Below are 23734 nucleotides of genomic sequence, written 5' to 3' on the forward strand. Positions count from 1 at the left end.
AGAAGCCCCCGCAGCGACTCTCCAGGACGGCTGAACAGGCCCTGGCAGCCCAGCCTGCTCTTGGCCCCTCTCCCTGAGCAACACACTCACCCCTTCCTTCATGCTCTGATCCTGTTGCTCCATGCTTGCTCTGGAAGGGCAGAGTGCCGCTCACCTCCTCTTAGCCAAAGTAACGTGTGCGCTGAATGGAGAGAGAAGACATTCTGGGTGCACTTTGGCCACACCAAATAACAGCCAATAGCATTTTTATAGCCAGATTAAGTCAGAATAACCCTTTCAGGAACCTGGTCTTCCTTTCACTTCTGCTTTTAAATGAAACGTCTGGGGTTTGGCTAAGCAAGTGGGTACCCCCTGGGGACTGCAGGCCCAGCACTGTCCTGATGGAACAGTCTGTGGTACTTCCCCATTGCTAAAGTCTCTACCAGTCAGGCTCACGGTGAATGACTGGAAGGGTTATATTTCTGTCAGGAACGCGTGGCAAACAACAGCTGTCATCCACCCTACGTGACACCAGGTAAAACGAGGGCAACAGATTGGGCCACTAGAGACCTCATACATGCTGTCCCTGCCAGGAAAACTACAGTCAAGTGTCTCTTGGTAGAGAGTCAGTTTTGCCCAAGTCACCGTGTAACACTGTTTGGGGAAAGTTTCTCATTTTCTGTTTTTTTGTTTTTTTTTAGACGGAGGAGTTTCGCTCTTGTCCCAGGCTGGAGTGCAGTGGCATGATCTCGGCTCACTACAACCTCTGCCTCCTGAGTTCAAGCAACTCTCCTGCTTCCACCTCCTGAGTAGCTGGGATTACAGGCGTGCACTACCACGCTCAGCTAGTTTTTGTATTTTTAGTAGACACGGGGTTTTGCCACGTTGGCCAGGCTGGTCTCGAACTCCTGACCTCAAGTGATCCACCCTCCTTGGCCTCCCAAAGTGCTGGGATTACAGGCGTGAGCCATCGCGCCCGGCCTCTTATTTTCCATTTTAAGGAGCTCAGAATGACCTAGAGATGTTACTTTCTGTGTATTCATCACTGCTGGGAAGGTGGTAAATACCTCGAACCCCTTTCCAGGCAGGGCAGGGAAAGTGAGTCACAGCTGCTGGTCTGGGTCCGGCCATCTCAAGGCCAGGCCATTGTCAGCCCCCTGTGCTTGGCACTCATTCAGCTGCCACAGGGCACGCCAGGGCAAGTGGCCAAAATCCAAAGTCTCACAAGTCCCGCAGGTTTTCATCTTTACAGGACATACTCCCAGTTCTATTTGCTGTGGCGTAAATCCAGTTACTTTAGTGATTGATTCCGAATCTCATGCATCTTTAAACAAGCAGAGACTGGGAGCCTGTGTTAGGCACTGCTCCTTGCATTAGCAGCAAATCCCCAGGGTTGCTCAGGGTGGGAGACTGTGAGAAGCCTAGCAGCATGGCCGTCTGTGTGTGTGTGTTGGGGGTCGGGGCGGGGGGGTCCCTATTCACAAGACAGAACTCAGCATTCCCTTTCACCAGCTTCACTGCCTTTTTCTTCAGCGTACCACTGTCCTAGCACACTGACTTGTGACTAACTCATAGCAAGACCAGAGGTTTCCAATTATTTCAAAGATCTACAAAAAGTTTCCAAAGAAAATGCACTTTAATTGCAGGGGTAGGGTGGGGAGAGGAAATCAACGATGGGGGAGTGAGGAGACGGGTACAGGCGTGCAATCCAACAAAAAGAAGCATCCGGCCGGGCGTGGTGGCTCACGCCTGTAATCCCAGCACCTGGGGAAGCCAAGGTGGGTGGATCCCCTGAGGTCAGGAGTTCGAGACCAGCCTGACCAACATGGTGAAACCCTGTCTTTACTAAAAATACAAAAATTAGCCAGGCATGGTGGCAGATGCCTGTAATCCCAGCTACTTGGGAGGCTGAGGCAGGAGAATAGCTGGAACCCGGGAGGCGGAGGTTGCAGTGCACCTAGATCACACCACTGCACTCCAGCCTGGGCGACAGAGCGAGACTCATCTCCGTCCCCCACCCTCCCCCCAAAAATAATCGTCCAAAGTTTATAGTCATCAGTCATGTCAAGTGCATGACACCTGCTTCTGTCTAAGCCCAGATCTTCCACTTCTCCCTGCCTTCGGGCGAGGGGATAACTAAAAACAGGGGTCGCTGGCGGCGACGCGGACACTCCCAGTCCCCGCCTTGACGGCCCGGCCTGGGGAAGCGGGGACAGTGAGCCAGGCCCTCAGGCCCAGAGGGGATCATCCCGGGAGCTGCGGGCCGCAGTACCTGGTTCCTGCCAGTGACAGGGCGTCGCAAGCACAGCCATGGCGTCACCAACGCTCGACCCGTGCTTCCGCTCTGGAGGGAGCCGAGCGCGGGGAGGAGGGCGTGGCGGGAGGCCGTCATGACGCCAGGCTGCGGGCCGCTCTGCCAGTCCCTCTGCCTGGTGGGCCTGCGGGCTCCGGCTAGGTCCTGTCCCTGCCCAGGACCCCTTTGCCTCAGCCCGGATCCCCCTCGGCCTCTGCCTCAGCCCGGGTTCCCCTCGGCCTCGGTCCCCCTCTGCCTCAGCCCAGATCCCCCCCAGCCTCAGCCCGGGTTCCCCTCCGCCTTTGCCCGAGTAACCCTCAGCCTCGCCCGGGTCCTCCTTCTGGCCAGGGACCCCCAACCTTCGTGGCGGGCGGACCAGCCTCCAGGCCCCTGCCTCAGGCCGCCGTTAGGCCGAGGCCTGCAGGCTCCAAGAGCAGGGCGGGGAGGGAGACTGTGAGAAGCCTAGTGGCTCAAAGATGGCGGCCGGGGATGGAGGACGGGGATGGCGGCCGGGGATGGCGGCGGTGAGGTGGGACTTGGGGAGGGGAGTGGTCCTGGCAGACCTGAGGCAAGAGGATCGCTTGAGCCCAGGAATTCAATCATGCCACTGCACTCCAGCCTAGGTGACAGAGCAAGACTCTGTCCCTAGAAAGAAATAAAAATTAAATTAAATATTAAAGTTCCATCTGGCTGTCCAGAGGTGAACTGATGAGGGGACAAGAGACCACTGGATTTGGGAGTGGGGAGAAGGAGCAGTGGAAGGTCTTTGCCATAGCCCAGGTGAAAGAACAATGTGACTTGGACCAGTATGGGGATGGAGAAGACAGAAGTAGATACACTTGAGGGATATTTAGGATGGAAAATTGACAATCACTTGGTGACAGGATGGGGGAGAGCAAATAGGAGCGCTTCTATTACTGTTAGAATAAAACACAACTAGGCCAGGCGTGGTAGCCTGTAAACCCAGCATTTTGGGAGGCCGGGGCAAGTGGATCACTTGAGGTCAGGAGTTCGAGACCAGCCTGGCCAAAATGGTGAAACCCCGTTTCTACTAAAAATACAAAAAAAAAAAAAAAATGAGCCAGTCGTGGCGGTGTGCACCTGTAATTCCAGCTACTTGGGAGGCTGAAGTAGGAGAATCGCTTGAACCCAAGAGGCGGAAGTTGCAGTGAGCTGAGATCACACCACTACACTCCAGCCTGGGTGACAGCGAGACTCTTGTCTCCAAAAAAAAAATAAAAAGTAAAACAGAAATAAAAGTTACCTTTCTGAATCAGAATGAAAAGCAAATGTCTTATATAAGAAAAATTTAACCAGGGCAAAATATTGGGTTAACACCACACCACAAAGTAGGCTGGCACATCTCCGGGCTGTTCTGTGACCAGACAATGATACCAGGACTTCAGTCACTACTGGCCTCACCTCTGCTAGGAATGTTCCAGAATTTTAAAGTTTTGCCATGGGCCTCTTTTGTACAGGCTGCTAATGGCTTCTCCTCCCCATCCATAAATCCATTTGGTCAGTGCCTCTTCTGTAGGAATAGAATTGGGAGCAAGACCTGCGGCTGCCCAAAATAAAGACATTTCCCCATTGCTCTTGCAGTCAGTACAGACATAAAGTTCCGCTTAATGCAATGTATGCAAGATGCCATATGGCAGGCAGCTTCCAGAAACTTTGCTCTCTTAGCTTTGCCTCTTTCTCCATCATGCTTCCTGGAATGTAGATGCCACCAGCTTGGGCCTTGAGATTGAAGCCCCACAGGACAGAGCACCAAGCTTGGAGGAGCTGGGGCCCCTTACCCTGTGGAGCACCATCCCAGCTCCCCACCACCAACCTGACTTAGTAGGGAAGAAAAATACTTCATTTTGTTTTCCATCACTTGCAGTTGAAACTGTTTCTCACTGGTAAAACTATTAAATGCATGCCTGAAAATCTGTTAGGACAGAAAACAGGAAGATATTCTACCAACGCCTCTGGTGGTGCAAATGGTGGAGTCTCTTCTGCCTCACTCAGTACATGCTTCTGTACTGTGAGTTAGTTCATTTGCAGATGGTAAACAAGAGAATGCTGGCCAGGTGCGGTGGCTCACGCCTGTAATCCCAGCACTTTGGGAGGCCAAGGCAGGCAGATTACAGGAGTTCAAGACCAGACTGGCCAACATGGTGAAACCTGGTCTCTATTAAAAATACAAAAATTAGCCAGGCTTGGTGGCGGGAGCCTGTAACCCCAGCTACTCAGGAGGCTGAGGCGGGAGAATCGCTTGAACCCAGGTGGTGGAGGTTGCAGTGGGCTGAGATCGAGCCACTACACTCCAGCCTGGGTGACAGCGCAAAACTCCATCTCCAAAAATTTAAAAAAAAAAAAAGAATACTGTCAGTAGAATGCATAAATTGTGTTTGTGTTCTTAGCAGCATGTTCATATAATAGTTTGAGGTGGTGGTGGGGCAGAGGGGGGCAAACATTCTCTCAACGAAAGAGCAAGGCTTAGCAACTGTAAACCAAAAAGTATCTGAGACAGGTCTCAATCAATTTAGAAGTTTATTTTGCCAAGGTTAAGGACATGCCCAGAAGAAAAAAGCAGAATCTCAGAAACAGTCTGTGGTCTGTGCTTTTCTCCAAAGATGATTTTGAGGGCTTCAAGATTTAAAGAAAAGCTGGCTGGAGGGAAAAGAGGGAGAGTATGGTAATCTACATGTTACAAGAGAAAAGGTACAAGTAGAGGAATCATCAAAAACATGTCTGTCTCTTACTCAGTAAATCAGCACTTTACATAAAGTGAGGTGAACACAGAGTAGCTACTTGTGGAGATATTTAACCTCTTATCTGTCGCTGTCTGCTTAGGAACAAAAGGAAAGACAGCTCCTTGCATGACTCAGCTTTCAGCTTAATTTTTTTTTTTTCCTTTTTGGCAGAGTGAATTGGGGTCCTGAGTTTTTTATTTTCCTTTCACACAACGTATGAAGACCTTAAAGAGAAAACGCTGCAAATTCTGCAGGGCTCTGGGCTGGTTTTGTGATTTCAGGAAGCACTTTCTCCTGTAATCCTGGCATTTCGGGAGGCCGAGGCAGGAGGATCGCTTGAGCCCAGGAGTTCGAGACCAGCCTGGGCAACATAGTGAGACCATATCTCTACAAATAATCAAAAATTATCCGGGTGTGGTGGTGTGCACCTGTAGACCCAGCTACTTGAGAGGCTGAGGCAGAAGAATTGCTTGAGCCAGGAACTTCAGGCTGCAGTGAGCTGTGACTGAGCCACAGAACTTGGCTTGAGCAACAGAGTGAGATCCCATCTCAAAAAAACAAAACAAAAAAAGAAGTGCTTTCCAAGCTTTCTGTGGAGTCCTAATTAGGGAAAAGGAGTCAGATTGGCAGCACCAGGGGAAAGCAAAAGAGAAAGCAAATAAGCTATAAATCTGCCTTTCTTCATGGTCCAGAACAGATAAACGAAGAGGAAGCAGATGAGTTATAGGTCTGTCTGTATTTATGTCCCAGGGAGTGTAGCCCTTCTGAGCAAATAACACACATAACTCACAAACTTCCCGCTTAACATCAAACCTCAATTTATCAAACATCCCGGCTGACAGAAGAAGGCAGGTTAGCTCCTGCAGCCGTGGCGTAATCCATCATCCCAAGAATCATCCTGTAAAATCCCCAGCAAGCCTTTGTTTCCTTGCAGTCTGCTCCTCTTCTACTGATACCGCCCATTGCCTCCTTGCAACGTATTTTCCTACTTCTCTAATAAATCTATCTTTCTCTACCTACAACTGTCTTGGTAAATTCTTTTACTCCCGTGCCACTGGCCCAGACAGTTGTCACTCCCCTGTGACCCTTTCAATAATCTTAAACCAAATGGTGGAGTTAGGAGGACAGTTTAAGACATTTTCATATGTAATTTGTTTGTTTTAATTGATTATAGCCTGAATTGGATTTTCAATTTTTTTTTTTTTTTTTTTTTTTTTGAGACGAAGTCTGGCTCTTGTCCCCCAGGCTGGAGTGCAATGGCATGATCTCAACTCACTGTAACCTCAGCCTCCCAAGTTCAAGTGATTCTCCTGCCTCAACCTCTCGAGTAGTTGGGATTACAGGCACCTGCCACCATGCCTGGCTAATTTTTGTATTTTTAGTAGAGACGGGGTTTCACCATGTTGGTCAGGCTGGTCTCGAACTCCTGACCTCAGGTGATCCACCCGCCTTGGCCTCCCAAAGTGCTGGGATTACAGGCGTGAGCCACAGTGCCCGGCTTTTTTTTTTTTTTTTTTTTTTAAAGACGGAGTCTTGCTGTGTTGCCCAGGCTGAGGTGCAGTCGCACAATCTTGGCTCACTGCAACCTCCACCTCCCAGATTCAAGCGATTCTCCTGCCTCAGCCTCCTGAGTAACTGGAATTACAGATGCACGCCACCATGCCTGGCTAAAATTTTTGTATTTTTAGTAGAGGCAGGGTTTCGCCATGTTGGCCAGGCTGGTCTCCTGACCTCAAATGATCTTACTGCCTCAGCCTCCCAAAGTACTGGGATTACAGGTGTGAGCCACCGCACCTGGCCGGATTTTCAATTTTGATGAAACAGCTCAACTAGGAGTGAAAGCCCCAAAGGCTCTAATCTGAGAAGAGAAAGCAGGAGTTCCCCCAGGTGGTGGAGATCTGCCCTAGCTGCTGTGCTTATCAAGACTGTATTTATATTCGTTTGTGTTCAGATTGTAAAACTGCATAGGATTCAAATGGTCCTTGCCAGTCCTTTCTCCCCTTAAGCCCTGTTATTTTTATGTGCCGCTTGGCAGAATATCATGTTCTTTAGGAACATGTATATCACACGATAGCAGAAATGCCTATATGTGCCTTTGACGCACAAAACGGGGTTGCTATCAAGGTGGTGTCTGTATTTGGCTTGCTTGATTGATGGGGAGAGGAAATGGCTCTTGGCCACACCCATTTATTAATCTAAAGTAAAAAACTGAGGCAAAATCCATACAAGTAGAGAGTTTATTTGGGCCAAGTTTGAGGACTGCAACCCAGGAGCATAGATTCAAGTTGCCCTGAATGTATGTTCCTATCAGCAATAGTTACAAGTGTGGTGTTTTTTTTTGTTTTTCTTTTTTTTGAGTTGGGAGTCTCACTCTTGTTGCCCAGACTAGAGTGCAGTGGCACGATCTCGGCTCACTGCAACCTCCGTCTCTGGGTTCAAGCAATTCTTCTGCCTCAGCCTCCCTAGTAGCTGGGATTACATGCGCCTGCCACCACGCCTGGCTAATTTTGTATTTTTAGTAGAGATAGGGTTTCACCATGTTGGCCAGGCTGGTCTCGAACTCCTGACCTTGTGATCTGCTCGCCTCGGCCTCCCAAAGTGCTGGAATTATAGGTGTGAGCCACCACGCCCAGCCTTACAAGTGGGTTTTTAAAAGAAAAAAGGAAGGCTGGACACAGTGGCTCATGCCTATAATCCCAGCACTTTGGGAGGCTGAGGCAGGCAGATCACTTGAGCTCAGGAGTTCAAGACTAGTCTGGCCAAAATGGTAAGATACTATCTCTACAAAAATACAAAAATTAGCCAGGCATGGTGCTGCACGCCTGTAGTCCCAGCCACTTGGGAGGCTGGAGTGGAAGGATTGCTTGAGCCTGGGAGGTGGAGGTTGCAGTGAACTGAGATAGGGCCACTGCACTCCTGCCTGGGCAACAGAGTCAAAACCTGTCTCAAAAAAAAAATTGAAAGTAAAGGCTGGGCACAGTGGCTCACGCCTGTAATCCCAGCACTTTGGGAGGCTGAGGTGGGTGGATCGCCTGAGGTCAGGAGTTCGAGACTAGCCTGGCCAACATAGTGAAACCCCCGTCTCCACTAAAAATACAAAAAAAAAGAAAAAAATTAGCTGGGTGTGGTGGCGGGCACCTGTAATTCCAGCTACTCGGGAGGCTGAGGCAGGAGAATCATTTGAACCTGGTTGCAGTGAGCCAAGATCGTCCCATTGCACTCTAGCCTGAGCAACAAGGGTGAAACGGAGAGAGGGAGGGAGGGAGGGAAAGAGGGAGAGAGGGGGGAGGGAAGGAGGAATGAAGGGAGGGAGGGAGGGGCGGGCAATGGGAGTGTTGGTCCTGATCCAGACCCCAAGAGAAGGTTCTTGGACTTCGTGTGAGAAGGAATTTGGGTGAGTCCATAGAGTAAGGTGAAAGCAAGTTTATTAAGAAAGTAAAGAAATAAAAAGGGCCGGGCGTGGTGGCTCACGCTTGTAATCCTAGCACTTTGGGAGGCCGAGGCGGGCGGATCACGAGGTCAGGAGATCGAGACCACGGTGAAACCCCGTCTCTACTAAAAATACAAAAAATTAGCCGGGCGTGGTGGCGGGCGCCTGTAGTCCCAGCTACTCGGAGAGGCTGAGGCAGGAGAATGGCGTGAACCCGGGAGGTGGAGCTTGCAGTGAGCCGAGATTGCGCCACTGCACTCCAGCCTGTGTGACAGAGCGAGACTCCGTCTCAAAAAAAAAAAAAAAAAAAAAAAAAAAAAAAAAAAAAAAAAAAAAAAAGAAATAAAAAGAAGGCTACTCCATAGGCAGAGCAGTGGCCTGGGCTGCTCAACTGATTATACTTATAATTAGTTCTTGTTCTTTGCTAAACAGGGGGAGGATTATCCACTAGTTTTCTGGGAAAGGGGTGGACAATTCCCTGGAACTGAGGGCTCCTCCCACTTTTAGGCCATATAGGGTAATTTCCTGAGGTTGCCATGGCATTTGTAAACTGTCATGGCACTGGTGGGAATGTCTCTTAGCATGCTAATGTATTATAATTAGTATATAATGAGCAGTGAGGACAACCAGAAATCACTTTCATCACCATCTTGGTTTCGGTGGGTTTTTGTGGCTTCTTTACCACATCCTTTCATCAGCAAGGTTTTTGTGACCTTGTGCTGACTTCTTATTTCATCCTGTGTCTAAGAATGCCTAAACCTCCTGGGAATGCAGCCCAGTAGGTCTCGGCCTCACTTTATTCGGTCCCTATGCAAGATGGAGTCGCTCTGGTTCCAATGCCTTTGACGGGAGGTGGGAAAGGGACAGAAGACTTCATATTGGGTACAGTGTACAGCGCTTGGGTGATGGGTGCACCCAAATCCCAGAAATTACCACTAACGAATTTATCCATGTAACCAAGAACCACTTGTATCCCCAAAAACTATTGAAAAACATTTCATTTAAAGAAGAGACAGTTCTTTACCAAGAATTTACATCAAAACCGTGTAAACTGTAGATCGACTCTACATTGTTCTTTGTACCATGAATTCCAAAACCCTGAAGAAAATGGGCGAGGCAGCTATCGGGAACAAAGTGTCGTCAAATAGCTGCCCTGGACATGGGTGGGGAAGTGACCCAAGTTCCCACTCACGTCTCTCTGGGCCTAATAAATTCTGCGAACCTCGCAGGGCTCACACTGCTCGGCTGTTTTTCTTTTCCCACATTCCAGGTTTAGATAAGGAAGGAATCACTAACAGATTCAGAGTGGACCTGACCACCCCACGGTGCCCTTGCTTTGCTTTTGGCACAGGCAGTGTATCTCATCTGGGGAAGGGAGAGGGGTGCATCCAGTCGGTTGACACAGGACCTCCCAACCCAGTGCCCACGCGCGGTGTCTCCCTCTTCCTCTTCTGTGAAAAGCCACACCCCACCTTGGGCATGCCACCTGGCCGCCAGAACCCAAGTCTGCAGGGTGGGTCTAGAAAACGTGCGCCTTCGAAGTTTATCTTCCTTCAGGAGCCAGTTCTGTATTCTGTCCTCACTTGAGCTCCCTTCCAAGCTCCTACTAGATGTCCCCGAGGCAGAGAGATTGTTGATCACGCTCTGATATGCCTGGGGTGTAAACTTCAGAGACATGACAAGGTGCTTGTGTGTTTTCTTACCAAGAACAGAATTTGACCTCGCCTATCAGAGAGTGCACGTGCACAGGAAGGGCGTGCTCCTGGAGAAGCACAGGCAGAAGACGTGAAAGTCTGAGCAGCAGAGGCTCTTCAGGAACCAAGGGGCTTCTGTCGGTTACACATTACCCTGGATAGACACTCCTCTTTTTATTTTTTATTTATTTGTTTATTTTGTTGAGACAGAGTCTCATTCTGTCGCCCAGGCTGGAGTACAGTGGCATGACCTCGGCTCCCTGCAACCTTTGCCTCCTGGGCTCAAGCGATTCTCCTGCCTCAGCCTCCCGAATAGCTGGGATTACAGACATGAGCCACCATGCTCAGCTAATTTTTTGAATTTTTAGTAGAGACGGGGTTTCACCCTGTTGGCCAGGCTGATCTCGAACTCCCGACCTCAGGTGATCTGCCCACCTCGGCCTCCCAAAGTGCTGGGATTACAGGCATGAGCCACCACGCCCAGCCGATACCCCTCTTTTTAAAAACATCATAACATAAAACTTACCATTTTAACTGTACATTTTATGTACCAGTTGAGTTGCGGTAAGTATATTCACATTGTTATGAAACAGATCTCCAGAACCTTTTCATCTTGCAAAACTGAAACTCCGTCCCCATTAAACAACTACTCCCCATTTTCCCCCCCGCAAAGCCCCTGGCAACCACCATTCTACTTTTCTGCTTCTACGAATTTGGGCACTCACGATACCTCATGTAAGTAGGATCATGCAGTATTTGTCTTTTTGTAACTGATTTCCGAAGACTTAGAGCATGTCTTCATGAGTCCTTCATGTTGTAACATGGAACAAGATTGCCTTCCTAAGGCTGGATCATACTCCATGGTGCACACACCACATCTGGTTTACCCATTTATCTGTCAGAGGTCACTTAGGTTGCTTCCATTAATACCTTTGGCAATTGTGGGAAATGCAGCTATGCACATGGGTGTACAAGGATCTCGCTGAGCCCCCGCTTTCAATTATTTTGGATATATACCCAGAAGTGGGGTCACTGGATCACATGATAACTCTATTTTTAATTTTTTTTAGGAATCACCATTCTGTTTTCCACAGTAGCTACGCCATTTTACATTCTCACCAACAGTACATAAGAGTTTCAATTTCTCCACGTCCTCACCAGCACTTGTTATTTTCTGGGTTGTTGTTGTTATCGTTGTTGTTGTTTTTGGAAGTAGCCATCCTAACAGGCGTGAGATGATCTCTCATTGTGGTTTTGATTTGCATTTCCCTAATGATGAGTGATGTTGAGTATCTTTTCACCTTCGTGTTGGCCATCTGTACATCTTTGGAGAAATGTCTATTCAAGTTCTTTCCTAATGAGACCACTCTCTTTGATCACAGAAAATGAGACCAGGCAGGCCATAAATAATATCCAGTGGTGTGCAGGAGCCAGCTTATATATAATGTGAAAACAAATAATTCAAAATCAAAGCTGTTGGAAATTGGAATATTTTGAGTCTTAAAGGAATGTGCTTATGGGACCTTTAATCCCTCTTGCCTGGGATGATAGGTGTGAGTCACTCCACCTGGCCTTGAATAAACTCCTTTAAACTGGATTCTGATCCTTTCAATTATTTCAGGTTGCCAATAACCTCATCAAAATGAAAAAGTGGTGGGTGAGGTTGCTCACGCCTGCAAACTCAGCACCTCAGAGGCCAGGGTAGGCGAATCACTCGAGCTCAGGAGTTAAGACTGGCCTGGGCAATGTGGTAAAACCTCATCTCTACAAAAAATACTAAAAACAAATAAACAAACAAAAAAAATTAGCTGAGGGTGGTGGCACATGCCCTTGTTCCCAGCTACTCAAGAGGCTGAGGTGGGAGGATCACTTGAGCCTGAGTGGTCACAGCTGGAGTGAGCTGTGATCATACCACTGCATTCCAGGCCGGGAAATAGCATGAGACCTTGTTTCAGAAAACAAACAAACAAAAAAAAAAACCACGACCAAAACAAAACCCACACTTTTGTGCCTCAAAAGGCATTATCAAGAAAGTAAAAAGATGAGCTGGGCACAGTGGCATGTGCCTATATTCCCAGCGACTTGGGAGGCTGAGGCAGGAGAGATCAGGAATTCAAGTCCAGCCTGGGCAATGGAGGTAGACTCCTTCTCTTAAAAAGAAAAAAAAAAAAGCAAAAAGACAAGAGACTAGAAGAAAAATTTTCACAAATCATATATCTTATAAGGGTCTGGTATTCAGAATATATAAAGAACTCTTACAACTCAACAACAAAAGACAAACAACCAAATTCAAAATGGGCAAAACACTTGAGTAGATTATTTTCTCCAAAGAAGATATGCAAATGACCAAGAAGCACATGAAAAGATACTCGGCATCATTACTCACTAGAGAAATGCAAATCAAAAACAAAATGAGGTATCACTTCACACATTAGGATGGCTATTATACTTACAATAATAAAAAGGAAATTAACTAGTGTTGTTGGTCAGGTGAGGTGGCTCACATCTATAATCCCAGCAGTTTGGGAAGCTGAGGTGGGTGGATCGTTTTAGCCCAGAAGTTCAAGACCAGCCTGAACAACATGGCAAAACCCTGTCTCTACTAAAAATACAAAAATTAGCCAGGTGTGGTGGTGCACACCTGTAATCCCAGCTACTTGGGAGGCCAAGGCACGAGAATTGCTTGAACCTAGGAGGTGGAGGTTGCAGTGAGCTGAGATTGCACCACTGCATCCCAGCCTGGGAGACAGAGCAAGATTCTGTCTCAAAAAAAATAAAATAAAATGAGTGTTGCTTAGAATGTGGAGAAATTAGAACACTTGTACCTTGCTGATAGGAATGTAAAATGGTTCAGCTACTGAGGAAAAAACAGTTTGGTGGTTCCTCAAAAAGTTAAACATAGAATTACCATATGACCTAGCAATTCTACTCCTAGATATATACCCAAAAAGAATGAAAAACATGTACTCAAGCAAATACATGTACACATATGTTCATAGCAGCAGTATTTACAATAGCCAAAAGGGAGAAACAGCCCAAATGTCCATCAGTGGATGAACAGATAGGCAAATTGTGGCACATACACAATGGAATACTATACAGCTATAAGAAGAAATGAGCCAGGCACAGGGGTGCATGCCTCTAGTCCCAGCTCCTCAGGAGGCTGAGGTGGGAGGATTGCTTGAGTCCCGGAGTTCAAGTCTAGCCTTGGCAACATAGGGAGACCCTGTCTCTAAAAGGAAGAAAAAAAAAAAACAAAAAAACCAGAAGTACTGATATGTGCTACATGAGCTTCAAAAACATGCTGAGTGAAAGAAGCCAGACAGAAAAAGGTTGCATATTGTAAGATTTCATTTATATGAAAAATACAGAATAGATAAATCCATAGAGAATGCAGATCGATGGTCTGGGAAAGGCTCCTATGTTTTTGAACCTGCCCAGTTGTGGGTGCAGACTTGTACCAGGCAGCCCAACCCTGACCTAAAGTAAATTCCCAGAAGTCTTTCCTGGGTTTTGAATTTGCAGTAACAGCTGTGGGCATTCTAGCAGCAGTTCGATGATCGTGTATGATACTGCAAACAGGACAAAAAAAAAAATGCAGATTGGTGGTTGCCAGGGGCTGGGGGCAGGGGGAATGAGAAGTGACAGCTAATGGGCACCATTTCCTTTTGGGGTGAAGAAATAGATGAAGTTATTCATTAATTGTGCAACCCTGTGAATATACTAAATGCTGCCAAATTGTTCACCTTCATATTGTTAATTTCATGTTATGTAAATTTCACCTCAATAAAAAAAAGAAATCAATACTAGCCTGGGTAACACCGCAAGACTCTGTCTCAAAAAAATTGTTTTAAAGACAACTACTTTGCTGGGACATCATTTATCTACAACTTACAGAACTGTAAGCTCAAAGGCAACGCAAGGGCAGGGCCCTGCTGAATCGGGAAGAGTATGGTTGAAGCAATACGATTTTCCACGAAAGCGCACATTTTTCTCCACAGTGGTTTGAAATTAGCCATGGTGAAAATGAGACAGGAATAATACAGGGTGGTCGCAGGAGGACAGAAAATTCCAGGCAGCAGTTTTGCATGACTAAGCAAAAGGAAACTGTTGAAATAGCTGCAGAAGTAGGGGCCCTGGAAAACAGGATGTGGGCCAAGCTGGCTAAGGCTGACTGGAACCAACATAGCGCTGGATGTGACCTAGGTTTCACGTAGGACCTCATTATGTGCTCATTAACATACTAAACCCTGCCGGGTTCGGTGGCTCATGCCTGTAATCCCAGCACTTTGGGAGGTTGAGGTGGGCAGATCACCCGAGGTCAGGAGTTCAAGACCAGCCTGGCCAACATGGTGAAACCCCATCTCTGCTAATAATACAAAAAAATTAGCAGGGCATGCTGGCACATGCCTGTAATCCCAGCTACTCGGGAGGCTGAGGCAGAAGAATCGTTTGAACCCGGGAGGCGGAGGTTGCAGTGAGCCGAGATCGCACCATTGCACTCCAGCCTGGGCAACAAGAGTGAAACTCCATCTCAAAACAAAGAAACAAACAAACAAAACATACTAAACCCGGCCGGGCGCGGTGGCTCACGCCTGTAATCCCAGCACTTTGGGAGGCCGAGGTGGGCAGATCACGAGGTCAGGAGATCTAGACCATCCTGGCTAACACGGTGAAACCCCGTCTCTACTAAAAATACAAAAAATTAGCCGGGAGAGGTGGTGGGCGCCTGTAGTCCCAGCTACGCGGGAGGCAGAGGCAGGAGCATGGCGTGAACCCGGGAGGCAGAGCTTGCAGTGAGCCGAGATGGCGCCACTGCACTCCAGCCTGGGCGACAGCGAGACTCCGTCTCAAAACAAACAAACAAACAAAACATACTAAACCCACATCCACCAGTGCCATGACAGTTCCTGGGACATCCATATTTGGCATAAAAACAGGTAACACCACAATTTTGAGAAACCCTCATCTTTTTCCAGGAATCTTCATAAATATCCCACCGCTTGGTTAAAGAAACCCATAAAGGTGGAAGCTCCAAACCCCGCTGGGTGCAACTCTCTCTTGAGTAGGCCCGAACTCTCCTTTCTTGAGTGCGTACCTTTTGCTTTGCAATAAATCTCTGTACTTTCACTATTTTCTGACTTGTTCTTGAATTCCTTCTGGCAAAGGTGTCAAGAGCCTGGACACCGCCTGAGGTTAAGGTCCCACTGGCATTTGGGGACCTCCCCTAGCCCACTGGCATCAGAAACATTACACAAATCAGCTCACACTATAAATCAGCCCCTGGCCCACCATCCCAGCCTATTGAACATGTTCCAGCACATCAGGGACTCTGGTACTACATCAGGCACCAGGTCCAGATAACACATCTTGCATCTCACCTGGGATCTTGAGGAACATGCTTTGGCAGCCAGCAGCCCTGTGGGGGCAGCCACACCACGTGAGCATCGGCCACACCCTTGGTGACCCTGGAACCAGACCATCCTCCAGCCCCCGTTGGTCTGGAAACCGGCAACAGCCCCATCACCTGGGAGCTGGTTAGAAAAATGCAAAATCTACTTCACTCCAGACCTGCTGAATCAGAACCTGCATTTTGGCCACATCCCTGATGGTTCAAGCTCACATTTAAGTTCAAGAAGTTCTGCTCTAGGCTTTTCCTGAATGCGGCGCACCAGTGATTCGTCCCGGCCCCACGGCCTCTGTGCCCAACCAGGACTGACTTACCCCTGGCCTTGCACAGCACCCGCAGGACTCTCCGTGGTGTTGATGTGGGCGCTGGCTGACTGCCGACAGCACTCTGTGCCTGCTCTCCGACTGTGTCACGCGTCTGCTTTTCCTCCTGGGATAATGTGGTGCTGGTGTTGATGAAAAGAGTCAAACTGTAAAATACTTTTAGAGATTTATTCTGAGCCAAATATGAGTGACCACGGCCTGTGACACAGCCCTCAGGGGGTCCTGAGAACATGTGCCCAAGGCGGTCAGGGTACAGCTTGCTTTTCTACATTTTAGGGAGGCATGAGCCATCAATCAAATACATTTAAGAAATACATTGGTTTCGTCCAGAAAGGCGGGAAAATTCGAAGGTGGGGGAGGGTTCTTCCAGGCTATAGGTAAATTTAAACACTTTCTTGTTGACAATTGGTTGAATTTGTCTAAAGACCTGGGATTAAGCAGAAAGGAATATCTGTAAGATAAGAGGTTGTGGAGAACAAAGTTTTATCATGCAGATGAAGCTTTTAGCTAGCAGGCTTCAGAGAGAATAAGTTGCAAATGTTTCTTATCAGCCTTTTTTTTTTTTTTTTTTTTTGAGATGGAGTATCGCTCTGTCACCCAGGCTGGAGTGCAGTGGCGCAATCTCGGCTCACTGCAAGCTCCGCCTCCCAGGTTCACGCCATTCTCCTGCCTCAGCCTCTCCGAGTAGCTGGGACTACAGGCGCCCGCCACCACCCCCGGCTAATTTTTTGTATTTTTAGTAGAGACGGGGTTTCACCGTGGTCTCGATCTCCTGACCTCATGATCCGCACATCGGCCTCCCAAAGTGCTGGGATTACAAGCGTGAGCCACCGCGCCCGGCCTCTTATCAGCCTTAAAGTCTGTGTTGCTGTTGGTGCTGGAGAGGTTTGATGAGGCATGTTCGAACCCCACTTCCACTATGGCCTGAAACAGTCTCTCAGGTTAAGTTTTAAGAGCCCTGGCTGAGGAGGAAGTTCATTCAGATGGTTGTAGGGGAGAGGGCGGCTTAGAATTTTATTTTTGATTTACACTGGGGTGGCTGTGGTGCAGGACGGGCAGGTTTGCTCCCCTCCAGGCCAAGAGAAGTGCTGGCTGCAGAAAGGTTTTATCTGCTGGTATTTGAGAAGCTTTCCCTGATGCAACGGGCCCAGGCAAGTCCTGGGTTCTGCTGTCTGCCAGGGAGAAAAGCTAAAGGGAGGAAGGGTGTGATCCCATCTCTGGTATCATGGTCCTAAGAAATTGCTGGAAATGCTTTCCTCACTAACAGGTACTGCCCAACAAGAGCAAGTCTTCCCTCCCAGGTCCTCTGTTGACTGCTGAGGATGGGCCTGGGGCCCTGGGAACAAAGGAAGGGAACTAGTTAATATGAGGTGGGACAGGGAGTTCAATCTTCATGATCACTTGGATAATGCAAGAAAGGCTAACTAGCAGCGATAATGACAGCTGGACTTTCTCTAGGGTTCTTTCTCCAGCTTAGTCATTGCCTGAAGTGTAATTGCCCGATGGGTTCTTCCTGCCTGCTACACAGACAAAGTCAATTGACTGAAACCATGGCATTGCAGTAAAGAAAGAGTTTAATTGCTGCGAGGCCAGCCACGCCCTAAGGGAGAGGGAGTTTCCACTCAAATTAATCTCCCGGAAAGCTCAGAGGCTAGGGATTTTCTTTTTCTCTCTGTTGTTTTTTTTTTTTTTTTTTTTTTTGAGATGAAGTCTCATTTTGTTGCCCAGGCTAAAGTGCAGTGGCACGATCTCAGCTCACTACAACCTCCGCCTCCCAGGTTCAAGTGATTCTCCTACCTCAGCCTCCTGAGTAGCTAGGATTACAGGCATGCACCACCATGCCTGGCTACGTTTTGTATTTTTTTAGTGCAGATAGGGTTTCACCAAGTTGGTCAGATTGGTCTTGAACTCCTGATCTCAAGCAATCCACCCACCTTGGCCTCCCGAAGTGCCGGAATTACAGGTGTGAGCCACTGTGCCTGGCTGAGGTTAGGGATTTTCAAAGATAGTTTGGTGGGCAGTAGACTAGGGAATGGGTGCTATTGATTGGTTGTGGAATGCCATCATAAGGGTATGGAAAACGGTACTGGTGCTTGACAGAGCAGGAGCATCACCATTTTGAGCAAACACCACCATCCTAAGTTCCACTTGATTAAAAAACCCCTAAATCCAGCCCCAAAACATCAGCCTAATGGCTAATGTCAGCATAACCAGAAACATTCCAACCCTAAGATAAATCCCTCTCTGACCAGAAACATGCCAACCCCAAGACAGCCTCCCCTGTGACCAGAGGCATTCCAACCCCACTATAAACTTTCCTTCACATAGAAACATTCTGAACCTATGATAAGTCCCCTCTTTCAAAACCCTTAAATATCCTTAGTCTGTAAGAGAGACGAGCTCTCTCACCTAACTCGGCCAGAAGCCCCTTTCAGGTTTGTTTTCTCTAAAATAAACCTGTCCTTAACTGTCAAGCCACATTTTGTGTTTCTTTCTTCTTTTTTTTTTTTTTTGAGACAGAGTCTCGCTCTGTCACCCAGGCTGGAGTACAGTGGTGCAATCTTGGCTCACTGCAAGCTCCGCCTCCCAGGTTCTCGCCATTCTCCTGCCTCAGCCTCCCAAGTAGCTGGGACTACAGGAGCCCGCCACCACGCCTGGCTAATTTTTTGTATTTTTAGTAGAGATGGGGTTTCATCGTGTTAGCCAGGATGGTCTCGATCTCCTGAACTTGTGATCCGCCCGCCTCAGCCTCCCAAAGTGCTGGGATTACAGGTGTGAGCCACCACACCTGGCCTCTTTCTTCTTTCTTTAAGTCTTACATTTGGACATTTGGTGCCAAAACCCAGGATGAGTATTGGCGGCAGAGGCTGTCTTGCAACCCAAGAGGCAGTGGGCAGCAGCAGCCCTCATCCTGAGCTAACTCCTGGATCCTGAGAGCCTCTGGACACCCGCCCTGTCTTTTCTCTTATTTCACTTTTCAAGTGGTTTGTGTGAGAGGACAACTAATCTGAAGGGGACTGTGAGGCTTGGCCCAGGGCTACTCTCTGGTGGGCTCTCAAAACCCTCAGGTCTCAGGAATCCACCTCCAACTGCCCGCAACAGGTATTTCGCTGTCTAGCACTTGCTCCCGCTTCCTTCCTCTTCTCTCTCTCTCTCTCTCTTCCTCTCGTGCTTCCAGTCCAGGAGGCCCTTTGCCAATTCCAACTGGAACATCCAACATTTGGCTTATGGGGGAACCTAAAGCCAAAGCATTTAGTTTTTTAATTACAACACAGCCTGGCCCCAATACAAATGAGATAATGACAGTTGATGGCCTGAAAACGGCACCTTTGACTTTCAAATTCTCAGAGACCTTAACAACTTTATAACCAGGAAGAGCAAATGGCAAGAGATTCCCTGTATTCGGGCTTTCTTCTGTCTTAGATCCTGATCCTCCTTATGCCAAGCTTGCACCCCTCATGAAATCCCTCTTCCTAATGAAAATCCTCCCTGGGTTTTTCCTTCCTCCAGAACCCCTCCTCTGAAACCCCTTTCGACCCTGCAGATAAACCCCCTCCATATTCTCAACCTTCTGCATCCACTCCTCACCCACCTGAACCCTCTACCCAGTTGGCCCCTCCTGCTCTCAAGCCTTTACCACCAAACCCGCTCCCTCCTCTTTCTCCACCTATTACCTGTTTGAAAACTACTCCAGCCCCTTGGGTGGCTGCAGTTTGCCGACCACCCCTGGTGGTGGCTCGGCATCTGGCCAACTGCCACTCTCCCCTGCATTCTTCACCCGTTACCCACTCAAAAACTACTTCAGCTGGGCATGGTGGCTCATGCCTGTAATCCCAGCACTTTGGGAGGTCAAGTGGATCATGAGGTCAGGAGGTTGAGACCATCCTGGCTAACACAGTGAAACCCTGTCTCTACTAAAAATACAAAAAAATTAGCCAGGCATGGTGGCGGATGTCTGTAGTCCCAGCTACTCAGGAGGCTGAGGCAGGAGAATTGCTTCAACCCAGGAGGTGGAGGTTGCAGTAAGCCGAGATCGTGCCACTGCACTCCAGCCTGGGCGATAGAGCAAGACTCCATCTCAAAAACAACAACAACAACAACAACAAAAACTACTTCAGCCAGTCAAGCCACTCCTGCCATTCTTCCTCTCTGGAAAGTGGTTGGGATTAAAGGCATCACTTGCATTCATGTCTTTTTCTCCATCTCTGATTTGTCACAAATCAAACAGCGTCTGGGATCTTTCTCTGAAAATTCTTCTCATTATTGCAAGAAATTCCTGCACATAATTCAATCCTTTAACTTGGCATGACATTCATATAATTCTAACCTCCACCCTCACTCCTGACGAAAAGGAGTGCATCTGGCATTCAGCTGAAACACACGCACATAAACTCCATAATCAAGCCCCTATACAAAATCCAGTGGCTAATGATGCAGTTCCCCGTAGAGACCCAAACTGAACTTTACCAACAGGGAGACGCTGGCATCAGATAAAGAGACCACACGATTACCTGTCTCTTTGTGGGCATGGACAAAAATGCCCATAAGGCAGCTAATTATGAAAAACTTAGAGAAATTACACAAGAGCCCCAGGAAAATCCTACCCTTTTCTTATCACACCTCATTGAAGCTATGCTAAAACATACCAATTTGGACCCAGAATCTAGAGAAGGTCAAACTTTTCTCCACCTCCAATTTATTTCCCAATCCGCCCCAGATATCTAGAAAAAATTATAAAAATTAGAGGATGGTCCCCAGACATCTTGGTGGGACCTCCTAAATGCAGCCTTCCGTGTCTTTAACAACAGAGACAAGGAACAAAAAAATTCAAAAAGACAAGCATCTCTGTTTAAAATACCAGATGCTTGCCTCTGCTGTCCAAAAGTCAATTACACAAAATCTTCCCAACAACCCAAAAGGAAACTCCCCCACCTCTCTGGGAGTCTGTTTCTGATGTGGCAACCCTGGACACTGGCCAAAGGCTTGGCCTAACCCCCGGCTGCCCACCAAACCGTGCCCAACTTACAGTCTTTGGGGACACTGGAAAATGGACTGCCCCCAATGGGAACACCTTCCCCGTTTGGATGCCACTCATAATGAAGCCCCCTGACCATCACAGGAGGAAATCTCTTCACAGCTGGCGCTGCCCACGGAGGAATGAGGGTGCCTGGGATTCTTCACCCCCACATCTAGTGAGTCCATGGAACCCAGGGTAATTTGGACGGTATCCATTAAGATTATTTCCTTTCTTTTGGACACTGGGGCGAGCCAATCAGTATTAACTGAATATGAAGGCCCATTAGAACATTTCATCCGTTTCTGTTGGCGTGAAGGGCATATTAGAAAACAACACGGCCACTATACTGCTCATTTCAGGGACTCACCCTCACTCACTCTTTTTTGGTCATTCCTCACTGTCCCACTCCTTCATTAAGGAGGGACATTCTACACAAACTAGGGGGAATCATTCATTTATTGGCCCTACCCCAAAGCCACTCTTATGTATTATCATGTCAAGAACAGAACCCCTCCTCAGACATTCAACATCAAACAGACTTAAATCCCAAATTCTTCAGCCAAGTAAACCCCACAGTATGGAACACTGACTTCTCCATAATAGCTACCCACCATTCTCCAATCCAAATTTCACTGAAGAATCCTGAGCACTATATAGTGGCCCTCCAATATCCCCTCAATCCTGAATGGATTACGGGGTCTCCCAACTTTTGGCTGCCAATATTTTAATCCCCAGCCATTCTTCCCACAATAATCCTATTCTCCCAATTAAAAAACAGGATGGCAGGCCGGGCGCGGTGGCTCACGCTTGTAATCCCAGCACTTTGGGAGGCCGAGGCGGGCGGATCACGAGGTCAGGAGATCGAGACCACGGTGAAACCCTGTCTCTACTAAAAATACAAAAAAATTAGCCGGGCGTGGTGGCGGGCGCCTGTAGTCCCAGCTACTCGGAGAGGCTGAGGCAGGAGAATGGCGTGAACCCGGGAGGCGGAGCTTGCAGTGAGCCGAGAATGCGCCACTGCACTCCAGCCTGGGCGACAGAGCGAGACTCCGTCTCGGAAAAAAACAAAACAAAACAAAACAAAACAAAAAAACAGGATGGCTCCTATAGACTGGTTCAGGATTTGCAACAAATCAACTCCGCTCTTGTTCCTGTTTATCCTGTTGTCCCAAACCCCTATACCCTCCTATCATGAATTCCTCCCAACACTAGCAACTTCTCTGTATTAAGCCTTAAAGATGCCTTTTTTACTATCCCTCTACATCCCTCCTCTCAAAATCTTTTTGCTCTCACTTGGACTGATCCTGACACAGGCTGCTCCCAACAACTCACCTGGACTGTCCTCCCCCAGGGGTTTAGGGACAGCCCTCACTATTTTGGTCAGGCACTTCAATTAGACCTCTCCCAACTACCTCTACAACCTAGCATTTTGCTTCAATACGTGGACAATTTACTCCTTTGCAGCCCTTCCCTAAAATATTGTATTCAGCAAACCACCAAGCTTTTAAATTTTTTGGCTGAATGGGTACCAGGTATCCAAAAGAAAGGCCTAATTAACATCTCCGAAAGTTTCATACCTAGGATTAATCGTAACTCTGAATATCCAGGATATTCTGTCAGCACAAAAGCAACGTGTTCAACAAATCCCATTTCCTAAAATAAAAAGGGACTTACTTTCCTTCCTCGGATTATTGGGATATTTCTGAATATGGATAGCAAATTTTGCCATTATTCCTAAACTCCTTTATTAACACATTAAAGGAAATCTTGACCAACAACTCACTCCCATCCCAGACCGTCTATCATGCTTTCTTGCACCTAAAACGTGCCTTATTACAGGCGCCCCCTTTAGGCCTTCCAAACCCCCTAAGACCTTTTCATCTATATTTACATAGTTCTCATAATCAGGCCCTTAGACTTCTAGCCCAACCCATGGGAAACTCCCTCCAACCAGTGGCATGCTTTTCAAAACAACTGGACCCCATTTATAAAAGCTGGCCTCTTTGCTTAAAATTTTTGGCCACAGCTTCAATAATTACACACAAAAGCTCACGTTCTATGAACCTCTTCAGGTATTTCCTTCTCACAGTCTACAAGATATGGTCAGCCACAAGTCACTCACCTCCATCTCAGCCTCTCGTGTGCAAGCCCTATATTCAACTCTCCTTCAACCCTCTATCTCTCTTCATGATGCCCCCTGCCAATCCCGCCATTCTTACCTTCAACGCCAATTTAAAACCTTGACCAACACTCATGCTCTAATCTAATTGAAAGTTCTCTCACCATGTTTTACCACCTTACTTCCACTCACATAAAAGGAGCCCCGTATTGGTTATAGATAGCAGCGCATCAAAAAACCCAGGTATGCCATCATTGAATGGTATCATGATAATATCCACTTTCTCCCACCTAGAATAGTCATAGAGGCTGCTCCCTTGCCTTTGGGCACATCCTCCCAACAAACAGAGCTAGTTGCCCTAATAAGAGCACTAGCTCTAGCAAAAAACACACAATTTAATATATACACCAATTCTAAATATGCCTATAACATTATTCATTCCAATGCTCAAATTTGGAGTGAGTGGGGCTATCTCACGGCTCAGGGAACCCCTATCACTGATGGAAAACCCATCCATGATCTATTAACGGCAACTCTACTTCCAGAAAAGGTTGCAGTTATCCATTGCAATGTACATCAATCGGACAAAAGCCACATTTCTTTAGGGAACTATGAGGCTGACTTGGATAAAACATGCCTCAACCAATCACCCAATTCCCCAATATCTATATCCCCTTATACAACATATCCCTTCTTTTTTTTTTTTTTTTTTTTTTTTTTTTTTTTTT

At 47.5% G+C, this 23734-nt stretch overlaps 1 protein-coding gene and 1 non-coding gene across 3 annotated transcripts in view; one reads left to right on the plus strand and one right to left on the minus strand.

The window, feature by feature from the left end:
* The window catches only part of SLC2A5 (solute carrier family 2 member 5), a 52301-nt gene extending 32659 nt beyond the window's left edge, over window positions 1-19642 (minus strand). The window contains exons 1-3 of one of the 2 annotated variants that reach the window (XM_058444276.1): window positions 19545-19642; window positions 15862-15992; window positions 91-181 (exon numbers count right to left, since the gene is read on the minus strand). In XM_058444276.1, the coding sequence (XP_058300259.1) occupies window positions 91-123 (33 nt within the window). In that variant the 5' untranslated portion in view covers window positions 124-181; window positions 15862-15992; window positions 19545-19642. Of the gene's footprint in view, window positions 1-90; window positions 182-2251; window positions 2362-15861; window positions 15993-19544 lie in introns of those variants that run through there. The other variant, XM_032758825.2, reaches the window with a different exon arrangement.
* LOC116814001 (small Cajal body-specific RNA 16) lies at window positions 13539-13721 on the plus strand. The gene has a single exon (XR_004371108.1). It is a non-coding gene; the product is annotated as a small Cajal body-specific RNA 16 (non-coding RNA).
* Window positions 19643-23734: the final 4092 nt, after the last annotated feature.

Source organism: Hylobates moloch, unplaced genomic scaffold, assembly GCF_009828535.3.
Source record: "Hylobates moloch isolate HMO894 unplaced genomic scaffold, HMol_V3 SCAFFOLD_9, whole genome shotgun sequence".
Lineage (NCBI taxonomy): Eukaryota > Metazoa > Chordata > Mammalia > Primates > Hylobatidae > Hylobates > Hylobates moloch.